General features: G+C 46.1%; 3 protein-coding genes across 4 annotated transcripts in view; 2 read left to right on the forward strand and 1 right to left on the reverse strand.

The window, feature by feature from the left end:
* Positions 1-2,407, forward strand: part of rchy1 (ring finger and CHY zinc finger domain containing 1) — a 4,034-nt gene extending 1,627 nt beyond the window's left edge. Inside the window, exons 2-3 of the mRNA XM_083526728.1 lie at positions 1,862-1,982; positions 2,155-2,407. Of these exons, the coding sequence (XP_083382854.1) occupies positions 1,862-1,982; positions 2,155-2,253 (220 nt within the window). The 3' untranslated portion in view covers positions 2,254-2,407. The remainder of the gene's footprint in view (positions 1-1,861; positions 1,983-2,154) is intronic.
* A 1,073-nt stretch (positions 2,408-3,480) lies between these two features.
* Positions 3,481-10,307, reverse strand: lrp13 (low-density lipoprotein receptor related-protein 13). Its single transcript, XM_083526727.1, has 18 exons — positions 10,166-10,307; positions 9,369-9,527; positions 8,948-9,160; positions 8,639-8,871; positions 8,413-8,542; positions 8,067-8,254; positions 7,721-7,904; positions 7,413-7,622; positions 7,164-7,338; positions 6,862-7,063; positions 6,593-6,758; positions 6,261-6,460; positions 5,532-6,069; positions 5,226-5,345; positions 5,039-5,137; positions 4,623-4,856; positions 4,059-4,512; positions 3,481-3,749 (listed from the first exon to the last, which is right to left on the reverse strand). Exons 1-18 carry the CDS (start codon positions 10,239-10,241, stop codon positions 3,632-3,634), a joined length of 3,699 nt encoding a protein of 1,232 aa, XP_083382853.1. The 5' UTR covers positions 10,242-10,307; the 3' UTR covers positions 3,481-3,631.
* Positions 10,308-11,784: 1,477 nt separating this feature from the next.
* Positions 11,785-12,500, forward strand: part of susd1 (sushi domain containing 1) — a 10,860-nt gene continuing 10,144 nt past the window's right edge. The window contains exons 1-2 of one of the 2 annotated variants that reach the window (XM_083527154.1): positions 11,785-11,902; positions 12,009-12,134. In XM_083527154.1, coding sequence (XP_083383280.1) covers positions 12,083-12,134 — 52 coding nt within the window. In that variant the 5' untranslated portion in view covers positions 11,785-11,902; positions 12,009-12,082. The other variant, XM_083527155.1, reaches the window with a different exon arrangement.

A 12,500-nucleotide genomic window follows, 5' to 3' on the forward strand; every position in this document is an offset into this window, starting at 1 on the left:
AAGTGGGATCGACAGAGTGATGAGAAAAGTAGGCAGGAGTACAAGGAGATGCGGCAGCAGGTTAAAAGGGATGTGGTGAAAGCCAAGGAAAAGGCATATGAGGAGCTGTATAAGAGGTTGGACACTAAGGAAGGAGAAAAGGATTTGTAGCGATTGGCCAAGCAGAGGGACCGAGCTGGGAAGGATGTACTGCAAGATAGAACAGTAAAGGATGGAGAGGGAAATGTGTTGACTAGTGAGGAGAGTGTGTTGAGAAGATGGAGGGAGTATTTAGAGCAGCTGATGAATGAGGAAAATCAGAGAGAGAGAAGGTTGGAGGATGTGGAGTTGGTGAAGCAGGATGTAGATAGGATTAGTAAGGAGGAAGTGAGAGCAGCGATTAAGAGGATGAAGAATGGAAAGTCGGTTGGACCAGATGACATACCGGTAGAAGCGTGGAGATGTTTAGGAGAGATGCAGTGGAGTTTTTAACCAGATTGTTTAACAGGATTCTGGAAGGGGAGAGGATGCCTGAGGAATGGAGAAGGAGTGTGCTGGTACCAATCTTTAAGAATAAGGGAGATGTGCAGACCTGCAGTAACTACAGGGGAATAAAGTTGATCAGTCACACCATGAAGTTATGGGAAAGAGTAGTGGAAGCCAGGCTGAGAGAAGAGGTGACCATCTGTGAGCAACAGTATGGTTTCATGCCGAGGAAGAGCACCACAGATGCCTTATTTGCTTTGAGGATGTTGATGGAGAAGTATAGAGAAGGTCAGAAGGAGTTGCATTGTGTGTTTGTGGATTTAGAGAAAGCGTACGACAGGGTGCCGAGAGAGGAGTTGTGGTATTGTATGAGGAAGTCAGGTGTGTCAGAGAAGTATGTGAGGGTGGTGCAGGACATGTATGAGGACAGTGTGACGGCAGTGAAGTGTGCAGTAGGTACGACAGACTGGTTCAGGGTGAAGGTTGGACTGCATCAAGGATCGGCTCTGAGCCCTTTCCTGTTTGCAGTGGTGATGGACAGGTTGACGGACGAGGTCAGACAGGAGTCTCCCTGGACTATGATGTTTGCAGATGATATTGTGATTTGTGGTGAGAGTAGAGAGCAGGTTGAGAAGAGCCTGGAGAGGTGGAGATATGCGCTGGAGAGAAGGGGAATGAAAGTCAGTAGGAGTAAGACAGAGTACATGTGTGTGAATGAGAGGGAGGGCAGTGGAGTGATGCGGTTGCAGGGAGAAGAGGTGGAGAAGGTGGAGGAGTTCAGGTACCTGGGGTCAACAGTGCAAAGTAATGGAGAGTGTGTTAGGGAAGTAAAGAAAAGAGTGCAGGCAGGGTGGAGTGGGTGGAGAAGAGTGACAGGAGTGATTTGTGATAGAAGAGTATCTGCAAGAATGAAAGGGAAAGTTTATAGGACTGTGGTGAGACCTGAGATGTTGTATGGATTAGAGACAGTGGCATTGAGTAAAAGACAGGAGGTGGAGCTGGAGGTAGCAGAGCTGAAGATGTTGAGGTTTTCGTTGGGAGTGACGAGGATGGACAAGATTAGAAATGAGTTTATTAGAGGGACAGCACATGTAGGATGTTTTGGTGACAAGGTGAGGGAGGCGAGATTGAGATGGTTTGGACATGTGCAGAGAAGGGACATGAATTATATTGGTAGAAAAATGCTGAAGATGGAGCCACCAGGTAGGAGGAAAAGAGGAAGACCAAGGAGGAGGTTCATGGATGTGGTGAGGGAAGACATGCAGGTAGTTGGTGTAAAAGAGGCAGATATAGAGGACAGGGTGGTATGGAGACGGATGATCCGCTGTAGCGACCCCTAATGGGAGCAGCCGGAAGAAGAAGAAGTGAATAAACGTCCGGTCGGCGTGTGTTTCAGGGCGTATCGGTGCCCCTTGTGCATGCACTCAGCAAGGAATATGGAGTGGTTCTGGGAGGAGAGAGACATGGAGATTGCTCAGTGCCCCATGCCACCTGAGCTCAAGAACCGGAAAATGAAGGTAGTCGTTAACACGTGCCTCAGAGGGGGGAGTTCACACACACACACACACACACACACGCAACACAAAACAAGAGCAATTCTGTCATTCTAATGTCTGTACTGAACATTACACAGCATGATCAGAGGTGTGTGTGTGTGTGTGTGTGTGTGTGTGTGTGTGTGTGAGACAGATCCTGTGTAACGACTGTCAGAACCGATGTACTGCAGATTTCCACGTGTTGGGGATGAAGTGCAGCACGTGTGGCTCCTATAACACCTCACAGGATTAAATCAGCATCTGATCCACACCTGAGCCTGAAGAACATCTACTCCTCTCCTTCATCCTGCTCAGCCTGTGATGATCTGCACCATCTCCTCCTCCTCCTCCTCAGTGATGGCTGATGTCAGCACTTTGTTTGATGTCATTACTTCTTCACAAACGGTTTTGTTCTGAACGTTTGAGCATTGACATGTCAGGACAGATGATGGAAACGTCATGTCAGAGGCTGGAGTTCTCATTCAGCTCCATCCTACTCGTTCTGTAGGGGACTGTGTGATGTTAATGGAATACACTACGTCGTCTTGAACAAATATTTATTCATGTTCCTGCAATGTTCCTCAAGAGTCAGTGGTTTAATGAAAGCAAAGGCTAAATGTGTCTATTGTAATAAAGCAGATGTTCTCTCCAGTGAGGAAACTTCTCAATGAATAAACAGAATGGATCAGAACCATCACTGGGTGTTTCAATGATCATGTTGTGTGAAACTGTACAGGGTCTGATGTAGTTTAGGAAGATCTCTATAGAGAATAAGAGTTAAACCCGACCACACACCAGAACTCTGAGGAACTTAATGAGGAAGTTTTATGGTTAAAATGTAATTGTTTTAATGTAACTAGTGATTTTTTTCTTCTAAATTTAGGATTTTAAAACATTTTGCTGAAACGTTTCCCGCCATTTTCCCCTCAGAGTCTCGATCAGGAAGTTAATGGTGATTATGGACCACTTTTAAACTTCTTACTTTTCCTTTACACAGTAAGTAACAGCAGCAGAAACACAAACAGCTACAAAATCTCATCGTATTTTAGTAATTTAGCGAGTGTATATATTCAGATATTAGCATGTTAGCCTGGATGCTAACAGGTCATCTGTAGTGCAGTGATTAATAATATATAAAATATTAACTGAACGTTTGGCAGTTATACTGACTCCAGCACTGCAGCTGATAAAGTCAGAGCTTGTGGGAACAGTTTCCAGATGTTCCCAGATGTAAACGTTTTAGAGTTGAACACCGAGTGAAGGTGATTAATACTGGGTTCTGATCTCTAGCCTGGTTTAAATATTAACACCATGATTTTCTTTACTCTCCAGTTTCATGTTTGTGAAGTGATTACTAAAAATCAGGTTGATGTTTGATTGAAGGTGTTTCAGATCCCACAGACTCCAGCAAATATCAAGCATGAAGCTGCTCTCTGTATTAACATGTAGAGTGAAGAAATCAGTAGAAATCTCACAGCAATGCTCAAACAGCAGCAACTTTATTTCATAGCAAGAGGCTGCACAGGAAGCTGGACATGATCTAAACCCCTGATGATCTAAACCCCTGTGGTGGAGAGGAAATCAGCGCTAGGCTAAAACACAACAGCAGTTGAATAATCGAGTCTCGATCTTCAGCGGACCTCCGGGTTCTCGGGATCTGTGGATTTGGTGTTGTGTTGCATGGACGTGGTCTCGGTTCTGTTCGACAGCTCCCTCATACTCGTCTCCCTCACGATGGGCCGTGCCTGCCTGCAAACACACACGTTAGTGCTCCACTACAGATTCCAGTGTTCCAAACCATCCACATAAACACTGGAACAGTTTTAATGATCATTATCTCATCATCAAATGATCTGCTCTGGATCTAATATGCAGCTGTAACTTTAGTTTCATCATGGGTTTTTTTTGGATTATTAAAGGAAGTTTAAATAAACCAGCTAAAACCGGTTCCTCTACATCTGCACTAATATGTGCTTGTAAAAGACCCCAGTAGAGATGATGTTACTTCTACTACCGTGTATGAACATGTGTTCTGACTGAATCATCAGGATGGTCTACCTGCGATTTGCAGCTTTGTTTTTCTGAATAATCCCCACGATCACCCCGAGGACGAGGACCCCGACAGCCAGTCCCACAGTGGCGTAGATCACCGGCCCCTGAATCATCCCTCCAACCTCATACTCGCAGTGGTCTCCTCTGTACCCCAACTCACACTCGCACGTCATCTGTCCATCCAACAGCACACACTCTCCTTTCCCGTTACACATCCTCGTCCCACACGACTCCGAGTCCACACTTTCCACCTTAATGTCGTTCAGGTCAGGCTTAGGAGATTTAGAAGTGTTCACAACACCAGGAACATACAGAGGAGTGGATTTTGGAGACAGACCACCACTGGAGTCAATGTTCTTTACTAAACCAGGGTCATCAGAAGCTCCTGGTCTTGGTGGAAGTAGAGATATAGAGCTGGGATGAACTTTTGGTTTGACACCTTCAGCTTCATCGTGGACACCTGGAACAAAAAGGAGAAGAGTCTCCATAGTAAACAGTCTTTCATGTCCAGATTCTTCCTTAAAAACACAACATGCTGAAACGTTGCTTAAATGAAACCATTTTCCTCACAGATCTCATCGGAGTCATCAGCACAGTCCGGATCACCATCACAGAACTGCTCCAGGGGTACACACTCCTCTCCACGAACACACGGCTTAGTGCCCGATGGGCATCGCGAGTCGGGGACGCAGCCGGTCTCATTGGTGGGGAGGAAACCCCGCCCACAGCGGCAGGTCCTTCCACCAGGGAACGCCAAGCACAGCTGACTGCACCCTCCATTTCCACTGGAGCACAAATTAGTGCCTGGAAATACAGAAGACGGTGAACATCATGATAAAAGCCCAAAACTCCATCATCCATAAGATCCACTTGATGTTTATAGTGGAGGTTCTGTTCTGTGTCTGAAATACTAAAATCAACATCTTTGTTGCTGAAGATTTAATATTTAACCCTGTGGGTGCAGATACGTACAGAACTCCTCTTACCGTTCTGACTGAAAGCCTTGATGTCCAGCACTTCCTTCTTCACTGTAAACCACATGTCTGCTGTCTGATGATCCTCACTGAACCAGCACTTTGTGGAATCTGCAGAGACGTACAGTACACTAGTGCCATGGAATTGATCAAACACTACATTTCTGAAGCGGTGAAAGGGAAAAGGGGGATGGTGTACCGGTCTTTGTGATCCAGAAGAGGACATTGTTGGCTAAAGTGAAGGCCACTACAGGTTCCTCACTCCTTAATACTTTGAGTTCAGATCCATCGATTCTAACGGAGCTGATGAGACCCAGACCTGCAGGACAAATCCATGATCTTAAGATATACAATTTTCACAATTTAAACCAAATGCATAAACAGTTACATTCTGAAGAAGCAGTGCACCACTTAGGAGTTAATAATCCTGAGGTACTTTAATATTTTATCTTCACACTGCTGTTTGGAACACAATCCTGAGGGAATAAACCAGTACGTCACTCACTAGTGTCAGCCCAGTAAAGCCTGTTCCCATCGCTCGAGAAGCTCAGAGAGACTGGATTAACAGCTCCATCCCAAACCACCGTGTGGTTCCTTCCATCCATGTAGGTGCACTCCAGACGTGTTCCTGCTCCCTGCAGCTCAGCATTGGTGAAGCACAGTCGGCCCGTCTGAGGGTGCAGCGCCATGGAGCGCACCGTGCCTCGGTCAACGATCAGGGCCGTGTGTGTTCCGTGTTCTGACGTCACATACACTCCAGGTTGCTCTTCGGAGCTCCAGAACACATTCAGCGTGCTGTAATCGACCGCCAGCACCGCTATGGTGCCCCACCTCAGCTTAAACAGGGTCTCACACAACCTTACTGATGCCTTCTCCATTTTAAACACACCCACAGAACTGGCAGCCGAGTCCCGGACGTACAGAGTCCGCTCGTTCAGAACCAGGTCAAACGCTGAGGCTCTTCTGGCTTCAGGGAGATCAAAGCTCAGATGCTCCGGCCAGTCATGAAGACCAAGGCCAGACTTCCTGCTGTCTACATACACCTGAAATACACACACACACACACACACACACACACACACACACACACACACACACACACACACACACACACACACACACACACACACACACACACACACACACACACACACACACACACACACACAGCACTGTAAAGAGAATGCACATAATATTTCTACAAGACTGTGTGTGTGTGAGTGTGTGTGTGTACCTGAGATATTGATTTAGGGGACATGAACAGAAGAAAGGAAGCATCATCTGGTTTGGAACACGTTTGTCCATCACTATCCAGCAGGAGTGGAGACGGACATTTACACACTGCCTTCAGTGCAGGTGCGAGGACACACAGGTGAGAACATCTCTGTAACACACACGGGTTCTCCACACTCGGCTGCAGTAATGCATGAATCACCTGTTTACACGGATTAACACGCGTTTTATCATTCGTCACTTATGGAACACAAGGGGATCTCAAGGTCATAAAGTCACAGGGAGGAACTGCAGAACAAAGAGCTCTCCATTAGAGGACTCTGGTGGTACTTCCCTTGATACTGAACGGTTGGCCGAGCCGTTTCAGCAGGACCAGTTGCTGCTTTCCGGTCGTCTTCTGAGCTTTCTGGATGGTCCCCCTTCGAGTGTCAGACCAGTAAACCAAATCTCCAAACAATGATATCGAGAACGGACTCAGAGTCTCCATCAGCTGCAGGATCTTCAAGATACAAGTTTTTAAATCTCAGAATTAATATGGTCAAAATAAAAAACTTGAACAGCAACATGAGATGCTTCTCAAGAAATCAGGGTGTGAATCGTACCTTAACATCATCTCCATCCAGTGTGGCTGATCCGATACAGTGCAGTTTCTCATCAGTCCAGTAGAGTCGGTTCTGAAGCAGATCCACTGCTAAACCCACTGGCCAGAGCAGAGGGCGACTCACCAACACTCTTCTGTTTGATCCATCCATCCCTGCTCTCTCGATCTGAGCCTCAGGTCCCGTTTCTGACCAGAACATCACCCTGACGCAGAAACACCGTGACCGTGTTACTGGTGTCAGTCACACACGTTACTTCCTGTACAAACATCTACATGAGCTTTAAAGACCATACGAGACTTTACCCCTTCTGAGGCAGCACAGCTAACGATCGCAGCTCATCTACATCATTGTCCACAATAACCACAGGCTCCAGCTTAGAAGCGTCCAACCTCACAGCATTGATCCGACCTTCTGCTTTGTCGGTCCAGTACAGGTTCTGTCCCACCCAATCCACTGCTACACACTCAGCCCTGATACCTACAAGTACACAATTCTTATAGCTGATCTTTCCATGCTTAACATGATGTGGAGTTTAGGGGGTCGGACTGCACCTCGGATTAGCGTTCCTCTGTTCTTCTTGTCCAGCGTAGTCCACATCACAGACTCGGCCTCAGAGTTGATCCAGTACACTTTCTGCTCCTTCCACTCGTAATCCACGGAGAGCACGGGCTGCGTTTCAGAGGAGAGAACCTCCAGGCTGGAGCGCCCAAGACTGAAGAGGAAGACGTCTGACTGTATAGAGACTAACAGGTTCAGCTCTCCTGAAAGCACATGAACAGATGATCACATGAGATCTATTGCGGAGATCTCTGCATCTTTATAGCGTACCGATGAGTCATTGGTCACATGATCACTTTACCTGTAAGCGTACAGGTGCGTCTGTCAGGCTCCAGGACGTAACCCTGGTTACAGGAGCAGTCGTACGAGCCGTCCGAGTTCGTACAGGAGTGATCACACACATCTGGGGTCTTCACACACTCGTCTACATCCACACACTCCACACCTCCATCTACTGGCTCGTACCCTTTCCTGCACAGGCAACGCTGCAACACACACACACACACACACACACACACCAAGAGCATAAACCTGGTTTCTGTAAACGGCTTTAATTAAAAGATCTAGATGGTGGTTCATGAGTTAAGATCTGAAGGAGTAAATGAAGCAGGTGTTCCTACAGAACTTTCTCAAAGTCGGAGGCTTACGGTTCCTTTAGGTGTGATGTAGCAGTCGTGTGCACATCGTGATTGGTCAGAACATGTGGCGCTCTTACAGGCTCCTCCCTCATCTGATTCATCTTCACAGTCAGCTTCACCATTACAGAGGAGCAACGGGTCCACACACTCCAAACTATCACACTGGTACTGATCAGGAGGACAGGACTCCGGCTTACCTGTCTCACACACACACACACTCAGAGTGAAGCTAAATAAACATTGAGACCCCGGGCCACTGAGAAACACTCGAGACATTGAGGAAGTGGATGAGTTGCCAGATACGCCTCAAGAATGTTGATGCAGAAGAGTTGTGTGTGTTTGTGTTCTGACTCACATCCTGATTCATCACTCTGGTCTCTGCAGTCTTTGGTGGCGTCACAGCGCCAGTTTTGAGGAACACACTGAGTACGAGACGCACATGGCCACTGAAACTCTCCACACTGCACTGCAGGCTCTGTACAGTTCTACACACACACACACACACACACACACACACGAAGAGATTTTAAGACCAACACACATCCTCTTAAAGCATCAAGGATGAAGAACATGATGTTCACCTGTTCATCTGACATGTCCTTGCAGTCGCTGTCTCCATCACAGACCCACTCCTGCAGCACACACTGCTGCTTGTTGAGGCAGCGATGCTGATCAGCAGCACAGTCCAGGTGGGAGACACACCCGTCCTCATCAGAGTGATCCTGACAGTCTGGGTAACCGTCACATCGCATGCTGGTGGACACACAATGACCGCTGCCGCACTGGAATTCTGCACTGCTGCAGCTCCCATCACCTGATCAGAGAGACGAGGATGTGAACTCCAAACATCTCCTCTGAGTTTAAACCTCATAACATTCAAGCTCATTTACCACAATCAGCTTCATCGCTGCCATCCTCACAGTCTGCTTCTCCATCACACACGAAGGAGTTCGAAACACAGCGTGTTTTATCACAGCGGTGAAAACAGCCCTCGTCCGGGTTAAAGCAGCCTACTTCATCTGATCTGTCCTGGCACTGGACCACTCCATCACACAACTGCTTCTTCTCAATACACATCTTACCATGAGCACACTGGAACATACCTGAGATCTCACACACACACACACAGGATTAAAGAACATCCAGATGGGAATTTCACTGGAAAACTGCATGATAAAGAAGAAGAAGAAGAAGGTAGATGATAATGAACAGGGCTGCTGGTATGAACCTTTTCATATGTTCAGGTTTTACAGTGTTCATGTGCTGAACCTAAATAACCAATCAGACCTGAGAGGTTCATCTCAGACTCACCCATACTGCAATCTGAGGAACACTCGCTTTCATCAGAGCCATCAGCACAGTCTACCTCTCCATCACACAGATGGAGGTGAAGCACACACTCTCTGCCGTCTTTACACGGAACGGAGCCGAACCGACAGCGCAGAGGCTCCTGAGCGCTCACACTCCCATCTACAGAGAGAAACAACGTGAAGATCAACGTGACCAAAAACCTTTCAAACCCCATGAACTGCTCAAATACAGAGAACCAGAAATAAAAAATAGCTCCAGTGTGTACGAGTGTTTATATATATATATATATATATATCTGATTACTGTTTATATATAGATCAGATCAGATCAGGCACAACCAAAGATTAGAAACTTAGAAAAGATTAGAAAGGGGGGGGGGGGGGGGGGGGGAGTGCTGAGGCATGGAAACATGGGCTGTGTGAGGAACACAAACACTAAGTGACAAAACCTAAAACTTTACTCAGGTTTTTTCATTTCTGTTCTCATTCAACAGACTTTAGATGATCCATAATGAGTACAGAAGTAATTTAAGAGTTGCGTTTATCTGAATTAATCCTGACTCCATTCCACACGTTATGTGTGTTCCTTAGTCTGACCCATCTCGTCTGGAGGATTCAAAGACCTTACACCTGACTGCACAGCTTCTCCTCCTGGAGCTACACTGAACATCTCCCAAATCCCTAAAAGAAGCAGCTGATTTGACTCCAGTATCTGATCTTAGGTCTGCAGAAGATGTGAACATGGTGATCTACCAGCACTTTAACACGTTATAGAGATGGATGTGGTTGTAATCTGACCTGAGAGAAGTTCAGAGCGCGTCCAGGCCGCGATGCTCAGCGTCCACAGCGTCCACAACACCTGCACCACCTGCATGGTCGCAAACACGCGTCCTGCGCATGCGCCGCATATTTATACACCTCCACCTGCGCGTCAATCTTCTGTCATTATTCAGTCATTAATTATTTTGATGGAAGGTCCTGGTACAGGGAGAAGAAGGTTCGGGTTTTTTTCCCAGATATATAAAAACAATAATTTCACAAATATTCACCTGATTATTGAATCCGTGATCTTTTTCATACTGAAGTCTGATTGCTATTGTTAATTAACTTCAACCATATCCATAGCTGGAAACTGTGCATGTAGTGAACAGATACATTAGAGCAATGGAGCTTCAGGTTCAGAAAACTGCGTGTTTTTTAACGTGATTTAACACAGAAATGAGGAGAGATGAAGGTTTTCTCCAGATTATACTGAATAATACATTTAATTCTTCTGATTTATTCAACTCACTGCAGTGACATCTGGTGGTCAACACTATGAAGTGCACCTATTATACTACAGATCGAAATATATCTGTATAATATTTGTAATAATATATAATAAAACAATACAATATACTTAATCATTTATTTTCACTGTATACATGATTGTCCTGTTTTCTTTTTTTTCCAGATTTAAGGTGATGAACTCCAGTGGAACAGTGTTGTGTGCGTGTGTATCCCTGTGTAGGGCTCTCAGGATGGGATCATGGACAGCACAAACACAAGACAGTTTGGTGTGCATGTGTGTGTGTGTGTGTGTGTGTGTGTGTGTGTGTGTGTGTGTGTGTGTGTGTGTGTGTGTGTTGGTTTATAGTGCAAAAGTATGTGGTGCTTTGTGTGTGGTGGTGGTGGTGGTGTGTGTGTGGTGGGGGGGTTGTTTCCCGCCTTTCATTAAATGTTCGCAGGATCTGCTCTATGTTAGCCACCACCCCAACCAGGATAAAGTATTTAAATAAGTGAAAGTGTGTGTGCAGAGGAAAGACTCTGTGTGTACTTGATGTGTGTGTGTGTGTGTGTGTGTGTGTGTGTGTGTGTGTGTGTGTGTGTGTGTGTGTGTGTGTGTGTGTGTGTGTGTGTGATGATAGGGTTAAGTTTGCTTATCTTCCTAATGCATGAAAAGATAATTTCTCCACCCAGAGCAGACCCCAGAGCAGACCCCCCATCCACACACACACACACACACACACACACACACACACACACACACACACACACACACACAAGTCTCCCTCCACCTGTACTGAGGAGTTGGTTGAGGTCAGAGTTGTGTTTTCGTGTTTTCAGTTCTCCTTTGCGAAGCCGGATGGGAGGGTGCCTACTGAATTGCAAGAGTCTCCTCAATTGCAAGAGTTAGGAGCATAAACACACACAAACACACACACACACACACACACACACACACACACACACACACCATTCTGAAATAATCCAAATTTCCACCATAGGCAGGGTGATGAGTGTTTGGCAGCGTCGGGCAGCCAAAAATAGCCGTAATCACCATACACACTCTCTCTCTCTCTCTCTCTCACACACACACACACACACACACACACACACACACACACACACACACACACATGGGTATTTAGAATGACTCTGCAGTGTGGGTGTGTGCCAGAAAGTTGATTTTACACACCCTGATGTGTAACTGAACATGTCAACACATCACAATGACAAAACCACAAGGACCACACATTTCCCTTAGTGCCGCCTGTAAGTGTGTGTGTGGGGATGTGTGTGTGTGTGTGTGTGTGTGTGAGAGAGAGAGAGACAGAGGGAGTCATTAGCTATATCTCTAGCATTCTGTCTGTCTCTTCAGGATGAGGAGAGGGAGGAGAGGATGAAGGAGTGAGTAGTGAAGAAGTAGGAGCTACAGAGTGAAGAGGAGCAGCTATGAAGAGAACAGCACTTCTCCTGCTTACAGCCACCTTCAGCATCATCTCAGGTAACACACACACACACACACACACACACACACACACACACACACACACACACACACACACACACACACACACACACACACACACACACAGACATTAATGTAATGTGGGTCACTTTGTGCCTCTGATTATTTAATAAAGTGCTGATGAAAGTAGACACTCAGACATTGTGTTTAATTCACTACTGGTGTTTATTCAGGAGTGTTGAAGCTCCTTCTCCGTGTCGTGTTGAAGATTTTCAGAAGTGAATGTTATAAATGCAGTATATTTTACTCTCTATAGCAGATATCCAGACGATGCCACAGCATCAAAACAAAGTGTCAGCCATAATGTTTACTGTGTGTGTGTCTGTGAACTCGTGCATGTAG

Source organism: Silurus aristotelis, assembly GCF_946808225.1.
Source record: "Silurus aristotelis genome assembly, chromosome: 23".
NCBI lineage: Eukaryota > Metazoa > Chordata > Actinopteri > Siluriformes > Siluridae > Silurus > Silurus aristotelis.

Bases quoted from the DNA above. Each gene is read 5' to 3' on its own strand.
- lrp13 (XM_083526727.1), bottom strand. From the start codon at position 10,241: ATGCAGGTGGTGCAGGTGTTGTGGACGCTGTGGACGCTGAGCATCGCG. The intron at 6,461-6,592 runs GAAGTACCACCA...CGTGTAAACAGG, and splicing joins CCAACCGTTCAGTATCAAGG to TGATTCATGCATTACTGCAG. The intron at 4,857-5,038 runs GTAAGAGGAGTT...CTGTATTTCCAG, and splicing joins CAAGGCTTTCAGTCAGAACG to GCACTAATTTGTGCTCCAGT.